The sequence below is a fragment of the Euleptes europaea genome, chromosome 13, assembly GCF_029931775.1.
Source record: "Euleptes europaea isolate rEulEur1 chromosome 13, rEulEur1.hap1, whole genome shotgun sequence".
NCBI classification, from domain to species: Eukaryota; Metazoa; Chordata; class Lepidosauria; order Squamata; family Sphaerodactylidae; genus Euleptes; species Euleptes europaea.
The window spans coordinates 29,949,272-29,969,780 of NC_079324.1; the positions used below are offsets into that span (position 1 = coordinate 29,949,272).

A 20,509-nucleotide genomic window follows, 5' to 3' on the forward strand; every position below is an offset into this window, starting at 1 on the left:
CTGAGCAAAGAAGCCTGATAGTGTGTGGTTGGAAAGAGGAAGCAGGCAAGTAATAGTCAGAAGGGCAGGCAACTGGACAGGGATGCCGGCAGAGTAGAATATATGCAGAGGAGGGCAACGAGGATGATCAGGGGCCTGGAGACCAAGCCCTACGAGGAAAGGCTGAGGGAGTTGGGGATGTTCAGTCTGGAGAAGAGGTGGTTGAGGGGGGACATGATTGCTCTCTGAAGGGCTGTCACTTAGAGGAAGGCAGAGAACTGATCCTGTTGGCAGCAGAGGATAGGACTCGCAATAATGGGTTTAAATTGTAGGCGGAAAGGTACTGGCTAGATATTAGGAATAATTTTTTTATAGTAAGAGTTGTTCAACAGTGGAATCAGCTACCTAGGGAGGTGGTGAGCTCCCCCTCACTGGTGGTCTTTAAGCAGAGGCTGGGCAAACACTTGTCAGGGATGCTCCTAGGCCGATCCTGCATTAAGCAGGGGGTTGGACTAGATGGCTTCCAATTCTATGATTTGATGTGGTAATATGTAGAGCAGAGCTAAGAATCTTGTGATACAATCAGAAAGGAATAGAATCCGGGACTGGCAGCTATGCAAGCCTCACCGGGAAGTACTGAAAGACAGGCTAAGTCAGATGGAGGCTGGGTAGGCCCAAGAGGAAAATTAACATATATAAAACATCCTGATGTCATCAGATTATTGGTCCATCTAACTTAGTATCATCTACTCTGACTGGGCTGTCCAAGTCTTCTGCACAAAAAGGTTTTTCCCATCACTTGCAACCTCCTGTAACTGGAGATGCTGTCCATTGAAACTGGGTCCTTCTGTATGCAAGGTGGGTGCTGTACTGCTGAGCCCCTTCTTCTTGGTCCCCCAAGCAGCTCACTGCAAGAAACACCTTCTGCCTGAGCCTGACAGCAGTATGGAATATCACACCGGAGTGTAAGAAACCTGGGCTTCAACTGTCTTTAGGTCTTCTCCAAGCACTACAGTTTTGTGGTTGCAGTGGGAGATCAGTCATGGTTATCGACCATCTGGAAGCTGACTGATGGCCTCTATAATTGTCGCTTTCCACAGTTGTCCATGAAATTAGCTATTGTGGTCAGAGCAGAAAATCTAATGGAAACAAATGTTGCCTGCAATGTTAAAAGATGCGATAATTCCTCTGGAATAAATTGATGATTAGCTTTCAATAGCATTCATTTTTGTATGTTTGCTTTGCCTGAGACCCTGGAGAGCTGCTGTCAGTCTGAGTAGACAGTACTGACTTTGATGGACCAAGGGTCTGATTCAGTGTAAGGCAACTTCATGTGTTCATGTGTGTTCATGTGTGACAAAAGAAATCCCATAGAAGAGAACACCCTCAAGTCAACAACCATTGATCAAGTTTTGGTAGGTGTCCAAAGTTTTGTTAAAGAGAGAAAAATCTTACTGTGGGTAGAGCATCACCTCTTCAGGGGCTACCCAAAGCTTCTTTGAACGGGCAACTTCTGTACTTTATGTAGCTGCTGTTCTCCTCAATTTTGTTTTCCTTCAAGATGGCAGAGCCCGGCTGCAGCTATATCCAAATCCAGACCTGGGGTGGGTATGTTCTGATTCAGGGTACCTGCTTTTGAATTCTGAAACTAGAACCTAGTTGCAACAGACACAAGAGAGTGCTTTGTACACCAGGCAAAAGGAAGGCTCTTAGAATTTATACGACGCCTGGCCAATTCAGAAGCAAGCTTCATACTTGCATGGCCCAATGTTCCCTATTCCATTCTGCTCCCGAAGAGGACTCCAAGTGGCCAAAGTAACTCACCAGGCTAATCCTCAGCCCTGGCTCATTTCCCAGATCCAATTTCAGAGTCTGTAACTGGGAATTTTTGTCTCTTGGGTAAAACTTTGGAATCTACTGGAACTGAATAACGTTAAAAGACAACTGTGTAAGCTGCAGTACTGCAGTCAAAGCTCTGCTCACCACCTGAATTCGATCCCGATGGAAGTCGGTTTCAGGTAGCTGGCTCAAGGATGACTCAGCCTTCCATCCTTCCGAGAGGTTGGTAAAATGAGTACCCAGCTTGCTTGAGGTAAAATGTAGATGACTGGGGAAGGCAATGGCAAAGTACCCCGTAAACATAGTCTGCTTGGTAAACATCGGGATGTGACGTCACCCCATGGGTCAGTAATGACCTGGTGATTGCACCAGGGGACTACCTTTATCTTTTACCAATACAAGATGGGAGGTATAAGTCCCTCCAACTTGCATCAATTGTAATGGCTTCACAAGCCAAAGAGTAGCAACACAATGACTTCGAGCCCTTACCAGCCACTAGGCTGGCATGGCAAAGTGTTGGTGAAACAGCATGGTCAACCCTACGAACCTGAGACTGAGGAATCCTCAGTTCACACACTGCTCTTACCCCTCCCTTTGTCTTCTCCCCTTGTACAGGGCTTGGTAATGAACACTTTCTCAGCAAACTAACACTGGCCATTTCTTCTGAACCATATGTTACTATTTGTTTTTTGCTCTCCAAACCAGAGTTAAACTGTGGTTGCGCATCCTGGTTTGGAAAGCAGATAACAAACAATAATAACTAATAATAACTAGCTCCATCTTTTTGTGCTTGTGGAAGTAGTGAAATTGTGGAGCCGCCCGTGAGGGAAGGAGGGAAGAGCAAGAATGCAAGCCCAGGGATTCCCTAGGCTCATTCACGTAACGACAAACAATGGTTTGGTGCTAACATCTGAACTGAGCCACCATGAGACTGATGTTAGGTACAACACCTGCCAAGAGCAACAAGTCTTAAACAAATGGTTGGAATGGAAAGAGTTAACACATCAAAAAAGGGTGATACAGTGAGCATAGATGAGCTATGGTTACAAGCTGTAAATAAAATGGAAAATCTTATAATCAAGGGTGAAAAAGGACAAGGTGCTGCGATGATAGTCTAGCTATTTTATAGAGCCCCGTGGCACAGAGTGGTAAACTGCAGTACTGCAGTCAAAGCTCTGCTCACAACCTGAGTTTGATCCCAATGGAAGTTGGTTTCAGGTACCCGGCTCAAGATTGACTCAGCCTTCCATCCTTCCAAGGTCGGTAAAATGAGTACCCAGCTTGCTGGGGGTAAAGGGAAGATGACTGGGGAAGGCACTGGCAAACCACCCCGTAAAACAAAGTCTGCCTAGGAAACGTCGGGATGCGACGTCACCCCATGGGTCAGGAATGACCCGGTGCTTGCACAGGGGACCTTTACCTTTTTACTAAACCATGTTTTTGGTGTGGTAGTATGAATGAGGATATTGGAATAAGTTTTATCTGTTAAATTTTTAAGTTTGTGTGTGTGTATACATACACACACACACACACACACACATACACAGAGTAAATCACTGTTTCTCCCCCCCCCCCACTCCACAGCTGGTTATGGAGTATTGCGGAGCTGGGTCCGTAACTGATTTGGTGAAGAAGACGAAAGGAAATTGTCTCAAGGAAGACTGGATTGCATATATATGCAGAGAAGTTCTCAGGGTGAGTTGTCTTAATTGAGTTTCAAAGCAAGCTTATATTGTGCATGTTGTATCGCATTTGAAATAGCACACATATAACATTCTAAGCATATAAATAACCTCTCCTTTATATAACCCTGGTGCGCTGGTTTGAAAAGCTTATGAAGGGGCTATGCCTTAGTTTTAGAGCATATATATATCAATCTTTAATGGCATATGAATTACAGCTACAGTCGTTAAATATAGTTGTATCCAGATAAAATAATACAGTTTATATGTAAATAAAATAAATAAATCGTGACAACAGTCAAATGGATTTACGCTTGGTTCCTCAAATCCTCATGGCAGCTGAAAGAAACTTTGCTACCTCCTCTGTGGTACAGGGGCGCTGATCAGCCAGGAGGAAAGCCACTTTGTCCAGTGTGGTGTAGCAGTTAAGAGCGGTGATTTGGAGCGGTGGACTCTGATCTGGAGAACCAGGTTTGTTCCCCACTCCTCCACATGAGCGGCGGAGGCTAATCTGGTAAACTGGATTTGTTTCCCCACTCCTACACATGAAGCCAGCTGGGTGACCTTGGGCTAGTCACAGCTCTCTCAGCCCCACCTAACTCACAGGGTGTCTGTTGTGGGGAAGGGAAGGTGATTGTAAGCCGGTTTGATTCTGCCTTAAGTGGTAGAGAAAGTCGGCATCATCAGCGGATCAGTGTAAGTTTCCTGAAGGGACACGTAAAAAGCACAATAAAGCAACACATTGTAGAGCATATGTTTGGCATGCAGATCGTCCCAAGAGCATCTCCAGTTCCCAGATAGCAAGCATTAAGAAAGGCCATTCTCTGCCTGAGACCATGGAGAGCTGCTGTCCATCACAGGAGGCAATGCAGAGCTAGATGATCCAGTGATGTGACTTGGTATGGGACAGCTTCATCTTCAGGAATCCCTCTGTGTGTCAGCTATTCTGTTGGGGAATCTTCTGTTCATCTGCCATGCAATGTAAAAGTTTGCTATTACTGGATTGAGTGGACTTTTACATGGAATATTTTGAAAAGACAGCATTAGAATCGGCACCGTACAAACCTACAGTCTGGTTCAGGTTCGTAGATGAAAAATTTACTATTTGGAGCCATGGTGAAGAAAAATTAATGGACTTTCTAAACCATCTTAATAATATCCATCCAAACATTCCGTTTACCATGGAAAAGGAAATTGAGGGTAAACTCCCATTTCTTGATACCCTTGTCATCCGTAAAACAAACTTTCAGTTAGGTCACAAGGTCTACCGGAAACCAACTCACACAGATCGCTACTTACACAAAAACTCCAACCACCACCCCCGACAGAAAAGAGGAATAATCAAAACATTAATGGACTGTGCAAGACGGATCTGTGAACCACAGTTTCTCAAGGAAGAAACTAATCATCTAAATCACGCACTGCTAGCAAACGGCTATTCCAGAAATGAAATCAGAAGGGCCATTAAACCAAACAAAAATCAGAAAACTCAGGAAAAACAGTCTCCCGTAGGAAAGGTATTCTTGCCATTTATTAAAGGAGTCACTGATAGGATGGAGAAACTTTTGAAAAAACATAACCTACAAACGGTGTTTAAACCCACCAAGAAAATACAACAGATGCTACAATCAGCAAAAGACAAAAGAGACCCCCTCACCTCTGCAGGAGTATATCGTATACCTTGCAGTTGTGGACAAGTTTACATCAGGACCACAAAACGCAGCATACAAACAAGGATAAAAGAACATGAAAGATACTGCAGACTTGGCCAACCTGAGAAATCAGCAGTGGCTGAACATGGACTGACACAAACAGGACACAGGGTCTTATTCCAAGACACTGAAAGACTGGACAATTCTACCAACTATTTTCTCAGATTGCACAGAGAAGCCATTGAAATTCATAAACATCAGCACAACTTTAACAGAAAAGAAGAGAGTTTAAGAATGAATGAGGCTTGGCTTCCTGTCCTGAAAGCCTCCAGACTAACAAAGACTACAGTCCACAATAGCCATGCGGATTAGCTTTGGATTTCACACATTAACACTTCAGGATACAATGGTTCCATATTAACATACCACACCCTCATTAGCACATTATCTTGATACTTACAGGACAATGATTAGCACATTACCTTTGATACTTTTTGCAGGACAATGATTCAACTCAAACCCAACCCCTTTCTGACTATATATTACTCTTCCTACACACTTGACACTGAGAGACACTGTCCTTCAGTGTGACTCCTCCGAAGATGCCAGCCACCGCTGCTGGCGAAACATCAGGAAAGAAAATACCAAGACCACGGTCACACAGCCTGGATAACCTACAAGAACCAATGAACTCTGACCGTGAAAGCCTTCGACAATACAACCTTTACTCTTTGGCTCTGTACAAATGCACACTGGTTCAAACTTGGATGAAAGCAGAGAAAGAGGACAAGACAAAGGAAAGCAAATTGGGAATGCTCCCATGGGCTTTTCATGGGGTATCTTTCCCCTTTTTATACAGAGATCAAATCCCTGTAGAAAACTCTTAATAAAGGGGAGATATGGTTTAACAGTTAATTGGTTTTTACTGTGAACACACACACACACAGAGCAACACACACAAAACCCAATACCCTCAAGAACTACGAAATAAACGGTAGGAGGGAGTGGACACAAGGATATGAGGTTCCCAGGGGAAAGTATGTTTACCTAGGTCAGAGGTGCGGTCCAAAATGGCAGCTGCAGGAAGGGAAAAAGAAGGGGACCCACAAGCAAGCAAGTGGGGGTGCGCGCAGGGTTGAACACACACCTTGCCGTTGTGAGAGGGGAGATATTTATACCCAAAAGAGGAGCTGGAGGTATGGTTCACTACGCCCAGCAATGTCTGGTAATAGCCTGTCATTGCCAGTGGACAAAAGCTGTGATTGCTTCCTGATAGGATTGCTTCTTGGGTAAGAAAGAAATTGTGTGTGGAGGAATGGCTGGGTACTTGAGCCCAAGTACTCTTAGAAAGGAGATGAAGGGAGATGGCTCCGGAGATCTTTCCCAGGAAGCTGCAAGGTGACTCAGATGGGTTTGGCTGTCCCTAATTTGCAACTATGAAGAGGTTGGCTGGACATCTGGCTCTAATAAGGGAGTTTCCCGGGCTTATCAGCTGCAGGGAAAACGACTAACAAATGTTGATGAACTCAGGATCCTTCCATTGTCTTTGGAGCGCACCAGGCATTAGGCTGGGGGTGCAATTAGACATGCTTGGGCTTGCCTGGTCAGCTTCCAGAGCTGTTCCGGGCAGCACAGCAGAGCTCTGCTATAGTGCCTTCACTCTGGTCCTGCTCACCTCACCAAGGTGTGCCAGGGAGCCTAGAGCTGGCAGGAGCCCCTAACAGTACTGGCGTTTTTGCTAACCATAATTAACACCAAACCCTGATTTGCAACTATGGAAAGAAGCTGGTTTGTAAACTGTGGGTTGGTGCTAACTGTGGTTAGTGGGGGGGGAACCTAATGGTGCACACATAAGACACACCATAGGTAGCTCCAGAACGTGAGGGGATGGAAGAGTGGGGAATGCCCACATGAGAGGTGAAGGTGGAGCAGCTAACAAGTCTGTGGGTTTCCCCAGTGCTGAATGGCTTAGAGGTTTCTAGTGTTAGCACTGATACGTGTATCATATCAGATGCCCTTTTTGTGGGCAATATTCTCCTGAAACCCTTTGGTCTTTCTTACCAGTGTCATGTTTTTCTGTCCACTGGTCACCAGTTTCGCTGCCCTGTCCACATTTAGCTGATCTGGAACATTTTCAACTTCCCCTTTTACAGATGAGTCAGCCTGAACTCCGTGCCCTCCAGCTTCTGTCGGCCTTCCCCCTGAAGTCAGTTTAAAATCTGCCCTGCAATCTTTTTGAAGTCAAGCCTTGGCAGTCTGCTTCGGTTGTAATTCAAGAGGAGGCCACCTCTTCTGTACATGTTTCGAAATGCTCAACAAAGCTAAACCCTTCCTCTCAGTGTCCCTTCTTATCCACATTAGGAGATCCTGCAACTTTCCCTGTCCAGCGGATTGTAATCCAGCTGGCAATATGTAGCGTTTCTGAGAAACAGTCTGTTATTTCATTGCCGTTTCACATGTAATCTGCGGAGGCAAATTTAAATCAAAAGTAATGACTACAGGAGAATTGCACGGAAGTTGGTTTCAGGTAGCTGGCTCAAGGTTGACTCAGCCTTCCATCCTTCTGAGGTCGGTAAAATGAGTACCCAGCTCGCTGGGGGTAAAGGGAAGATGACTGGGGAAGGCACTGGCAAACCACCACGCAAAACAAAGTCTGCTTAGAAAACGTCAGGATGTGACGTCGCCCCATGGGTCAGGAATGACCCGGTGCTTGCACAGGGGACCTTTACCTTTTTAAGGTTAATCACAGTGGGTAGCCGTGTTAGTCTGTTTGCAGTAGTCAAAAAGGGCAAGAGTCCAGTAGCACCTTAAAGACTAACAAAAATATTTTCTGGTAGGGTATGAGCTTTCGTGAGCCACAGCTCACTTCTTCAGATACAGCTAGAATGTGAATCCATCGGTCTTTAAGTAGAGGAACAGTATGTAAATGTGAATAGCAGGCTTGATTGGATTAGGTGTGATATGCAGAAGAGTCTGTGATGTCCAGGGGAGAGATGGGTGTGGAGAAATCAGCATTGGTAATGGGCCATGAATGCAAGGTCTTTATTCAGCCCAGGTAAATGCATTGACTTTAGTTTGAATATCAACTGTAATTTTTGTTAGTCTTTAAGGTGCTACTGGACTCTTGCCCTTTTTAAGGTTGACAATGAGGAAATTGAAATTGTTCAAGACTTTCTATTCCTTGGCTCCACCATCAACCAAAAGGGAGACTGCAGCCAAGAAATCAGAAGGAGATTGAGACTGGGAAGGGCAGCCATGAAGGAGCTAGAAAAGATTTTGAAGTGTAAGGATGTGTCACTGGCCACCAAGACTAGATTAATTCATGCCATCGTATTCCCTATTACTATGTATGGGTGTGAAAGCTGGACAGTGAAGAAAGCTGATAGGAAGAAAATAGATTCCTTTGAAATGTGGTGTTGGAGGAGAGGGTTACGGATTCTGTGGACTGCCAAAAAAACAAATCAGTGGGTTCTAGATCAAATCAAGCCTGAACTGACCCTAGAAGCTAAAATGAGTAAACTGAGGCTGTCGTATTTTGGTCACGTCATGAGACGACAAGAGTCACTGGAAAAGACAGTCATGCTAGGAAAAGTGGAGGGCAGCATTAAAAGAGGAAGACCCAACAATAGATGGATTGACTCAATAAAGGAAGCCACGGCCTTCAATTTGCAGGATCTGAGCAGGGCTGTCAAAGATAGGACATTTTGGAGGACTTTCACTCACAGGGTCGCCATGAGTCGGAAGCGACTTGACGGCACTTAACACACATACATAAATAAATACATGGAACAAGGCAAGAAGGCTTTAGATGGGTTATTTCTCTCTCCCTCTCTCTCTCTTCCAGGGCTTAGCACACTTACATATTCATCATGTTATCCACCGAGATATTAAAGGACAGAATGTGCTCCTAACAGAAAATGCTGAAGTAAAACTAGGTAGGTTGTCCTTCTTCTTTTTTGTGATGGAGGCTATTGTGTGTCATGGATGGTGTTGGTGTTGTTATAATGCACAAGGAACTGCCAGAGATAGAGCTGAAGATACTCTGTTGAGAACAATCCCCTTTTCAAAAGCGTCTTCTTTTATTTTTCTTCCATTGCAACGCACTGTTAGAAGCAGACAGCAAAGCTTTCTCCTCAAGTAGAGAAAATGACCGAGAGAATAATGAAGGAGTTGAAAAGTGGATTATGGATTTATTAAACTCTGAGAAAGTTTGTTTGATCAGACCCAGTTATGAGTCTGGTTCCCATATCCATGTACATTATTTGCTTTTATATCTGAACCCCCTTAGAGGTCACGTCCACCTGAAATGGGGCCATAGCACATATAACTATGGTGACATGTGTTCATCCCCTGTAAAATGGCTCCCTGTGTCTAACATTTCCCACATTTAGATTTGAAGAGACAGCGTGGTGTAGTGGTTAGAGCACTGGACTAGGATGGAGAACACATCAAATTCCCACTCAGTTGTGAAGCTCGCTAGTCACCTTGGACCAGTCCCCATCCCCCAGCTTAATCTTGCTCGCAGGGCTGTTGTTAGGACACAGTGGAGAAGGGGAGAACCATGCAAGCCACCCAGAACTTAGAATCATAGAATCATAGAGTTGAACGGATCACCAGGGTCACCTAGTCCAACCCTCTGCACAATGCAGGAAATTCACAACTACCTCCCCACCACACACCCCCAGTGACCCCTACTCCATGCCCAGAAGATGGCCAAGATGCTCTCCCTCTCATGATCTGCTTAAGGTCATAGAATCAGCATTGCTGACAGATTGCCATCTAGCCTCTGCTTAAAAACCTCCAGGGAAGGAGAGCTTACCGCCTCCCAAGGAAGCTTGTTCTTGGGAAAAGGGCAGGATAGTAGGTAACTATAATCTTCTTTTGCTAAAAACCTGTCTTTTCAGCTTAAGGTTATGTTGACAAGCACCACATATTTTGTAACATGCTTTTTTAAATTAAAAAACAACACATTGTTATTCAAGTTCTCAGTAAGGAAATCTCATTTAATTGTATGATTCGGATCAGGTGATTGAATTTGTATACATGCGCACGTGAATACAGAATAGTTCTGAAGGGGGGGAAAGCATTTTTTATTTACGTTTCAATGGCTGTTTTGAAACAAATTGTTTTCTCTGCCTTGACTTCCAAACTGGAGCACTCTTTAGGGAGAGTATCCCCTCAGCGTCATCTTCAAATCGTGCACTTTCCAAGTTTTCCCTGTCTTCAGCACATGCTTTTGCAAACTTGGTTTACTGTAATCACAGCAGCCCTGTGAGGTAGTTTAGGCTAAAAGACAGTCACTGTCCCAGGGTCGAACTTCATGGCAGAGGGGGGATTAAAACCTGGGTGTTCCCGATCCTACTCGGGCAATATAACTACTACAGCACACTGATACTTCTTGGAGGGTACCTGCCATCCATTGACTGGCAAGTATTTGCTTTAAAAATAACTCTAAAAACATCTGTTGTCCAATTAACTGGGGGCACGTTTCTAATATTTTTATCAGCATATCGAATTGATTAATTAACCAAACACTGCAGCCCTAATTACCTTAAATTTCCTGCTTTTCATTTGAACTACTTCACATCCTCCACAGAGTGCTGTCGAGGACTGACTGAAGCGTCCACTGAAGCCCTGTGATTGTACATGCATGCATGTATGAGGAGTCTGTTTGGGGAGGGGCTGTGGCTCAGTGGCAGAGCATCTGCTTGGCATGCAGAAGGTCCCAGGTTCAATCCCCAGCATCTCCAATTAAACGGACCAGGCAAGTAGGTGATGTGAAAAGACCTCTGCCTGAGACCCTGGAGAGCTGCTGCCGGTCTCAGTAGACAATACTGACTCTGATGGACTAAGGGTCTGATTCAGTATAAGGCAGTTTCAGGTGTGTTCAGGGGAGGCCCTTGTCCTGTGACCTGCTTTTCGGTAACCTCCCATGTGCCCTATGGGTGCCTCACTTGCTCCCTGCTCTTATCCCTGCTTGGCTTCTGCAGTGGATTTTGGTGTGAGTGCTCAGCTGGACAGGACCATCGGGAGGAGGAACACGTTCATCGGGACTCCCTACTGGATGGCGCCGGAAGTCATTGCTTGCGATGAAAACCCAGAGTCAACGTACGATTACAGAGTAAGTCTTGTTAGTGGTGGCTGGTCTCCTGGCAACTCTTCTCCCAAGCATTTGGCTCGAACGATTGAAACTCCCCCTTGGCTTTTGCTCCTTTTCCTCCTCTCTGTAAACCAAATGTGTTTTGTTTCATTAACACAATGCACACCCTTTTGTGCCTGATCAATGTTGCTTCCCTTTGTCTTATGGATCCAGACAGGGCCGGCATCAGCATTCCCTGTGGGGGGAAGCTGCCGGTGTCTGGGGCCCCCACCCCTTGCCCTTCCACACCCTGTACACTTGTCTGTAGGGTTGCCAGCTACAGGTTGGGAACTACCTGGAGGTTTTGGGGGTGGATCCTGAGGATGGTGGGGTTTGGAGAGAGGAGGGACTTCAGTGCCATAGAGTCTAATTGCCAAGGTGGCCATTTTATCCAGGGGAACTGATCTCTGTCACCTGGAGATCAGTTGTAATAGCAGCAGACCTCCAGCCACTGTTAAGCCAAGCACAGGGGGTCTCCGTTTATTGGGGGACATTAGCTGGAGACTAGATAGAGCTGTGCAAGAGGCTGGCGAGGGGGTCTTTTAACCAATTCTGCTCCAGGTGAGCGAACCAATGGAAAGTGATCTAATAGCGAGGAAGCTTTATGAATTTTAAGGATTATTTTATTTTATTTTATTAAAAGTAATTGAATTTATTGTGCGCACACACATAAAGTTCCCAACACATACAAAGCTCAGAAAATAAAGGTTTAAGAGTCCCAAGCGGGTTTATAGTTATTTTCCTGAAGACCGAGGTCTCTGAATGGCAGCTGTGAGAGGTGAAGGGGGAAGAGGAACTGCACGTTAAGTGCAGGGCTCACATTTTGTGTATGAGGGGGAAATGGCAGCCCGCTACTGTGGCCAATGGGGCTATATTTATATCCCTAAATGTAGCTGGAGGTTATGACTGGCAATGCTTGGGGATGGCTGGTCATTGCCACTCAAACAAAGGTTTGATTGCTCAAGATAGGATTAATAGCACGCAGTGAATAAGAACATTAGAATATGATGGCTGGAACACTTGAAATTAAGTGCCCAAATATTGAGTGATATACTTGAAATTAAGGTGGGGTCCGGAAGGTGACTCAGAGAGACAGCTTGGCTGGCAGCAGGATGGATTAAGTCCATCTGAATAGGGATGAAGAGTTATGGCAGGATGCTTGCAATCTACTACAGGAAGGCTATGGAAATACAAGCTGTTTATCTTGGTCTTCTTTGCCTTCTTGGAGAAGCTGCAACATTCCTTTCAGGGCAGGGCATGGCACACATTGCTGGATCAGCCTGGACAGCTTGCTTCAGCCTTGGCACAAACAAGATGGATGCCATGAGACCCCTGTTTGTCTCTGGGTACACAGCACTCCTCCATCTTTGTACGCTAGCTCCAGTCCTGTACCCGGTGCGGGGAGTCCAAAGGTAGCTTAGGGCCTATTCAGATACCATAACACCACCACCCGATGGTCCAAATTGATGGTCCAGATTGAATTAAGTTTCTGTTAACTAGAAGAAATGTATATTCTCTTCCGCCTCCCTTCCCTGTGTTGGCTCCCCTGCATCAAATTTTGAATCGTGTAAGCTTGTGGGGGCAGGGACCTATCTTCTTGCCTGCTTTTAAAGTGCCAGTGCACATTGATGGCACTGTATGAATAATCAATGGATTTTCAAAAATAGGAAGTCTTTTCCCGGCACTTTAAGCAAGAGACTCTGGGTCCCACAGCTGCACATCTGGTTCTTAGTAGGGTTTTTACCTTCAGATGTCAGATGAAGAGTTCTTTTTTTACTCAGGCTTCTATCATGATTTCCCTTCACTCCCTGTTTGTTTTGACTGAAATGTGCGTCATCTGTAGGCCAGTTTTACTCTTTTGTGTGGGTTTCATGGGTGGTTTTACTGCTTGCCGATCTTGTGAGGAGGATTATGTAGCTTTGTTTTCTGTTGCATGTTTTCTATTATTGGTTTCTCGTGATTATAAACTACTCACAAGCTACTGGCAGAGAGTCTGTAGTCTGTTCTTTTTTCTTCTTCTTTTAATTAAAAAAGAATTGGAACGGTGCCTTTACAGCGTATATTTCATTTTAGCCAATGGGTTTTTCATTTACTGGGCAATTTACTGACCCATACTTGTGCATGCCTGCAAATTGGACTTTTGCAGAAGGGGCCCAAAACACTTGACTATCAGGAGGTTTCCTAAGGGCTGACTCAGACATTCTGGTGAAGCAGAGTGGAATATTTTTATGTGCTGCTGATGTGGCAAGGGAGAAGCAGGAAGGTGTTGTTTAGCATCCCTGCTACTTCATGTTTAATGTAGTGCATGCAACATCATATAAGCTTTTTAATGAATTGTGAACCGAAAATGTTCAAAAAAATGGGAGGGGGGGTTGTTGTTTCACACATCTTTAAACTGTCACTGATTTTTGACTAAAATATAGTTTGAAGTGTTTGGAGGGGAAGTTCCTCGAAAGATGAAACTTCTAGAAGTTTTAGAGGGAAGCCAAGAGTTTAAGGCTAGTGAGTGTTCTTTTTAATAGGCTTAATGGTGACTAATGAAGATGTACATTTAGAAAAAATGAAGCCATGAGGTAGGGAGGGAGGGAGGGAGGGAGGTATGCTTCTCCCAGGCTGTTAGACGAACAGAAGACCATGGAAGTGCGCAGTCACACTTTGCTCCTGAGTCTGTGGTAGGGATGTGCAGCTCAATTTTAAAAAATCCCTTTTTTTAGCTCTGGATAAGCAAATGGGACACGAAGCAACTATGGCATGATGCTGCATTCATCTTGTTTGGGGGCTTCCTAGAGGCACCTGGTTGGCCACTGTGTGAACAGACTGCTGGGCTTGATGGGCCTTGGTCTGATCCAGCATGGCCTTTCTTGTGTTCTTATATTCTAACTCGAGCAAAGAACACAACTTTGCAAAGTCAACAAAAACTATTTAAAAGGGCATAATCTAAGAGAAATCAACCTGGCAAGCCAATACCAAACCCAGGAAGACAGACAGACAGACAGACAGACGAAGGAAGGAAGGGAGGGAAGGGAGGGAAGGGAGGGAAGGAAGGAAGGAAAGGAGGGAAGGGAAGGGAAGGGAAGGGAAGGGAAGGGAAGGGAAGGGAAGGGAAGGGAAGGGAAGGGAAGGGAAGGAAGGAAGGAAGGAAGGAAGGAAGGAAGGAAGGAAGGAAGGAAGGAAGGAAGGACGGACCGTCCGTCCTGGGAACCTTCAAATGCTGGCTCCTGATACTCCCAGTTAACCTGGAATATATCTGGGATTTTTTTGGTACCCATTTACCAGGATCCTGGAAAATCCCAAATATATCAAAAAAGTACCAGTAAGGTATTTTTTTGGATACATATTCGGCTCAGTTATTTATCCAAGCGCACATCCTTAGTCTGTCGAAAAGCCGGTAAAATCACAATGAATCTGAAATTGGCTCATTCTCTTCAGCAACAAAACTGAAGGAAAAATCACTTGTAGGATGCTGAAATTTGTGAGCACTGAACCCAAAATATTTGATGCTACCTCTGTACATACAATCCGCTCAGCTAAACACTGCCCATCTATGTTTTGTGGCCTGATAACTTAGTTATTTTAGCCCTTTGAGGCATACAAAGAAAAGTTTTATTGTGGCTGCCCTTGACCTGGTGGGGGGCAAGCATGCTATTACTTTCAATTTATTCCCTGACTCTTTTCTTCTAGAGTGACTTGTGGTCTCTGGGAATCACAGCTATAGAGATGGCTGAAGGAGCACCCCGTAAGTGACTTGTGTCCCGTCGCTTCTTATGTGCATTTGTGCCCTCGTTGAAATTAAAACATTGATAGAATATGACATACTGTGTTTGTTCACTCAGTTGCCTCTTCCACAGTTAGCCAAATAGAAATATAACTGTTTTGTTAGCAGCTAAGGGTAGTTCATTTTTTCATCGTGCTGCATTGTTGCCTAGCGCAAGGAACTCTTGGCTGCTAAGTATGGATGAATGCAACCCCACACTGAAGTCATTATGTAGTGACAGAACCAGTGGAACATGGTTGCTGTTTCTCCCCCTCCCCTCCCCCAACCATTGCAAGGGTTTAATTTTGTATGACAAAGGATACGGACAGTGGATCTGATCAAACAGAACTCCAGCAACTGGTGTGTTTTTAGGGGGGAATCGCACATAAGAGTTAGCAATGCTTTGGTCTTGCCGGAGGAGCCGAGCCCCAAAATAAGCAAGGGGAAAAAAAAAAACATGCCTGGCTATGCCTAGTGAGATCAGGGACCTGTGGGACTTAGAACAGTTCCACAGGGCCTGTAAGACTAAGCTGTTCTGCCAGGCATATGGTTGAGGACAGTGACGGTTTCCATTCTGCTGGCCTCCCTTTCCTTTCCCATCCTTCTTGCGATGGATTGCTTTGTCTGACTGAGATCTCTCCCTGGATGGCTGCCCAAACATTGTTTTTACTGCTTGTAGCTCGGCGCCTGTTTTTAATTGACATAATTTTAATTGTACTAATGTGTGATATTTTATTGTATGATATTGTTGTGAGCCGCTCAGACCCTGACAAATCTAATGAACACATAAAAATAAATAAATATGGGTTGGTTCACACATGTGCTGGTTCACACATCCATTCAGGACTGCTGTGTGTTTGCATATGTAAATGGGTCATTGCAGATGTGACACCAGAAAAAAAACTTTTGTATCCAATGTGGTGCTTTTCAACAGGTGTTGGATCACACTTTCAGCTGCCAGTCATCTAGGGTTGCCAGCTCCGGGTTGGGAAATACCTGGAGATTTTTTGGGGGGGAGCCTGAGGAGGGCAGGGTTTGGAGAGGGGAGGGACTTCAATGCCATAGAGTCTAATTGCCAAAGTGGCCATTTTCTCCAGGGGAACTGATTTCTATCACCTGGAGATCAGTTGTAATAGCAGGAGATCTCCAGAGACCACCTCGAGGTTGGCAACCCTATAGTCATCAAATATTAAAACAACCAAGTGTTGAGAAGGGAGGCACAGGAATACGTGCACCAAGCCTGAGGAGCACGCTTGAGCCCAGTGGTGGCCCAAGAAGGGAGCCCACTTGACACCACCACCCCTTGCCTTCTCACTGCCTCTTGCTCTCGGGAGTGTGGGAAACCTCATTGGGCATGTGTGGCTTGCTGCACTGTCTTTAAATACACTTGGGGAAAGAGGAGGGCAAGAGCGTTAATTGCTTCAGCTCCTGGATGGGCGGTGTGTAGGTGGTGAGGAAGGGGTGGAAGATACCCCCCCGCCAAAACCTGGCTCCTAAGGCCCTTGTAGGGTTGCCAAAATCCAGGGACTAGCTGGACATCTCCTGCTATTACAACTGATCTCCAGCCGATAGAGATCAGTTTACTTGGAGAAAATGGCCGCTTTGGCAATTAGACCCTATGGCACTGACGTCCCTCACCTCCCCTAACCCCGCCCTCCTCAGTCTCCCCCCCCCCCAAAAAAAAATCTCCAGGTATTTCCCAACCCGGAGCTGGCAACCCTAGGCCCTTGTTATGACATGCCTCATTGTAGAACCGGTCATGCTTGAACAATCTATATCTTTTTATTTTCATCTTGCAGCTTTGTGCGACATGCATCCCATGAGGGCTCTTTTTCTCATTCCACGGAACCCTCCTCCCAAACTGAAATCCAGGAAATGGTAAAGGGCCTTTTTTTTCCCCCTCCACAAAAATGAAAATAGACAGTAACATGCTGGCTTAGAAGACAGGTCTGGGGGTTGTTTTCGTTCAGAGTACTTCCAGACTACTGAAGAAGTTTTCTTTGTAGTCCAAATACTGTGATCGTCTCAAATCCTTCAGTCTGACTTTTTATCTGCGCTGCCGCTTGGGCCATTGATGTAAACAGCCTCTTCAGTGCATTCAACCTTGTTTAGACAGGGCTTACTTTTCGAGCAGTGCAGGAGTGCTTTGAAACCTGGCCATTCTCTTTAATGGTACATGTAATATACATCAAGGGACTTGGCACCAGTTTCCAGAACTCTGGTTCAGGCAAGATTCTGTTGGAGCTGTTCTTGGTCTTCCAGAATACACTAGTTGAATTAGTTGTATTGAATGCCAAAGTGCACTTGTTCATCTTTTTTCGAGATGGAATGCTTATCTACTCCTTTTTCAGTTCATACGTCATAATCCACACAGCTGTTCATGTGTCCACCCTGTTTAGCTGCTGGGGTTGCTGTGGACACTAAAACCTCTGAAGTTTGGTCATGGCCTTTCTCAATGGACCTGACTTATGGGGCAGAGCCAGATGGCGTTGTATGCTTCTGTGGTGCAGCTGACATAGTAAAGATTAATTCCAGCTCATATAACTATTCTGAGTTGTTCAGTAGACTATACTGAGCTAGATGGAGCAGTGGTCTGAATAATAAGGTAGCTTTCATCTGTCCAACGTCCTGCTTACCTCTAGTCTTAATACATGCATTGCCCGGCTTCATCCATTTATTTGCCTTATACCCATGAGCCGCATGCTTGGCAAATCTTATACAGACAGCCTATAAACAATTTGAGGGATGAGAAGAGAAAAGTTCTGAGTAATTTGTGGTGTTGGGTTTTTTTTAAGGTCAAAGAAATTTCTTAACTTCGTCGACAGTTGTCTGGTTAAGAATTACATGCATCGCCCAGCCACAGAAACCTTGCTCAAACACTCCTTTATCAGAGACATGCAGAATGAGCGGCAAGTGCGCATCTTGCTAAAGGACCACCTGGATAGGACGAGGAAGAAAAAGGGGGAGAAAGGTGAGGACAAACATTTCTCCAACTTCGTCTTTCTAGCAAAGTTTAGTATGAGCACAAAGGCATGAAGATTGATTTACACGCTAAGCTGTCATCTGTGTACATTCAACAAAAGCCACACCCAATTGGAGTTCCTTTACTACCATACCTACATGATACACAAGTTTGCAGACATTTGTATATTGCGTTCACACATCATGTTTTCTGGTGCAACTTGAAGCATCTTGCATGTACAACTTTGAAACGTGTGAATTGGTCCTGAAACTCTTGGTTTTCTTGAGAATCTGCCTTTACAATTGTCAACTGGGAGGTTAAGACCAGAATTTTAAACTAACCCAGCAAATCCCTACAAAGTTTTGAGCTCTCCCAAATGAGGATAGGAAAATTTAGAACATTTCAGGGTTTCTCCCCCCCCCCTTTTTTTTTTTTTTTACTAACTATAAAATGGTGGATCCCCATTAGCTACTACAAAGTGTGAATTTGGACCAAAAATACTGAACTCATGTTGCAGTGGACAGCATAAGAACACCTCCTTTTAGAACACTGGACTTGACAAGTTCCTGCTAGAAAGATCCCTGAGAGTTCCATGTGAGCCACTCTGAGGAGATGTGGCATATAAGTATGCCTGAAAATGAGAGGTTCTGCAATTCCAAATGTAGCAATAGCTTAGAAAACTCAGAAATGAATGTGATCTCATGTCTGTGCTCACAATTTGATGAGTCAACCCCAGTTTCTTAACAAAAACTTCATTTTTTGAAACTCAAGCATGACCTCAGTGGATGGGTGTGGATGTGTACATGTTGAAACAGAACACAACTGCTGACACAGATTTCTTATCAGATTTTCTTCGTGTCTTCTTTTTATTTATTTTTTAGATGAAACTGAATATGAATACAGTGGAAGTGAGGAAGAAGGGGATGAGCTGAATGAAGATGAAGGAGAACCAAGGTACAGTCACCCAAGACAGAGATCATTCCAAATTTTGATTTGTCCTTTACCAATGCAACTAAGGAGCTGCTTACGATCCCCCACTGGAATGAATGGCATGACTCAGGCAAATAACAGGTTCTCCTTGAGGACCCAGCAATTCAAGCATGGAAAGAACACAGAAGCTCTACGCTACAGAGTCAGGTCCTTGATTCATGTAATTCAGTTTTGTCTGCTCTGACTGGCATCAGACCAGGCTCTCAGGCAGAGAAAGGCCTTTGCCAGCATCTGCTACCTGAGATCCTAGAAGTACCAGGCACTGAATCTAGGACCTTCCACAGGTAAAACATGTGCTGTAACACTGAGTCAAGTCCCTAGAGAAGTTTCTTGTTCAGTGGGAGGTCTGGTCACACACAAACAGTTCCCTCGTTGTTCTGATAATGTATGAATCACGTTTAAGTCATAGGATCACTCTCATCACAAACTTCCTGCCGTCTTTCGACTAAAAATTTCTTCAGAAGCCTCACAAGGGGTTTACACATCTCTAGAAGCCTTATGTTGTTGCTTGTTGGCTAATTCCTTCCCTCTAGCCTTATCTCTTGGAAACTGATTTTTCCGTCCTTCTTCCTCAAGGTCACCCTTGTCAGGGCCTGCAGTTGATCTGACCCTTTTGGGTAGCTGCCTGTTCGGCATGGCTTTGCCCCAAAAGCAGTGAAGGAAATAATAATTTAATGGGGAATGGGGTAATGTGAGACAAGCAAAAGATGAGCAGTTAGGTCCTGCTTCGGATGAAAAGCTACACTTTTCAGGTGGCACAAAATTGGAAAATCCTGCAGGATATTTACCCACTGGGGTTCAAGGCAAACTTGGATCATCTGTCTAAGGCTCTTTTTTTCCTGAGCCAGATACACTCCTGTGCAAACTCAGAATGTCTCTCTGAACCCTCTTTGATTTCTGTCCAGTGTTTGCTGTTGAATATACAGTGTGAACAGATGCTAAAATTTGTTTTGGGAGGGCAGCACAGTGAAGCAAAGCCTCCAGTAAACAAGCAGATAATCAGCTTTAGCCGAGATTCTGAAGTGTTGTTAAAATAGCAGCATTGTAAATACAGGGTGGAGAGGTGGGAAGCTTCGGAGGAGATTTTCTGGAACATTCTAATGCTGTAATGTACGAGGCAGGCCATTTTCCCGTGACAGTTTTGTGTTTGCGGTGTAGTCTGAATAATGTGGCTAGTCAGACAGATATTTCCTTTTCTTTAAGCTCCATAGTCAATCTCCCTGGGGAATCCACCCTCCGCCGAGAATTCCTGCGGCTTCAACAGGAGAACAAAAACCGTTTGGATCCTCAGCGACAGCAACAGATTCAGCAGCAGCAGCTGAAGGACCAGGAAAAGTACAAAAAGCAGCTCCTGGAAGAGAGGCCGAAACGAATCGTGGAGCAAAAACTGCAGAGGAAAAAGTTGGAGGATGTAGGATTTGGAGTCAGATTTGTTTTACTATGTGTGTGTTAAGTGCCGTCAAGTCGCTTCCAACTCATGGCGACCCTATGAATCAAAGTCCTCCAAAATGT

The 20,509-nt window shown here is 44.8% G+C and overlaps 1 protein-coding gene across 1 annotated transcript in view; it reads left to right on the forward strand.

Moving 5' to 3' along the window:
• NRK (Nik related kinase) overlaps nt 1-20,509 on the forward strand; it is a 116,972-nt gene that overhangs the window by 32,079 nt on the left and 64,384 nt on the right. Inside the window, exons 5-12 of the mRNA XM_056859844.1 lie at nt 3,403-3,513; nt 8,997-9,087; nt 11,143-11,273; nt 14,973-15,027; nt 16,845-16,923; nt 17,841-18,016; nt 18,889-18,961; nt 20,201-20,408. Of these exons, the coding sequence (XP_056715822.1) occupies nt 3,403-3,513; nt 8,997-9,087; nt 11,143-11,273; nt 14,973-15,027; nt 16,845-16,923; nt 17,841-18,016; nt 18,889-18,961; nt 20,201-20,408 (924 nt within the window). The remainder of the gene's footprint in view (nt 1-3,402; nt 3,514-8,996; nt 9,088-11,142; nt 11,274-14,972; nt 15,028-16,844; nt 16,924-17,840; nt 18,017-18,888; nt 18,962-20,200; nt 20,409-20,509) is intronic.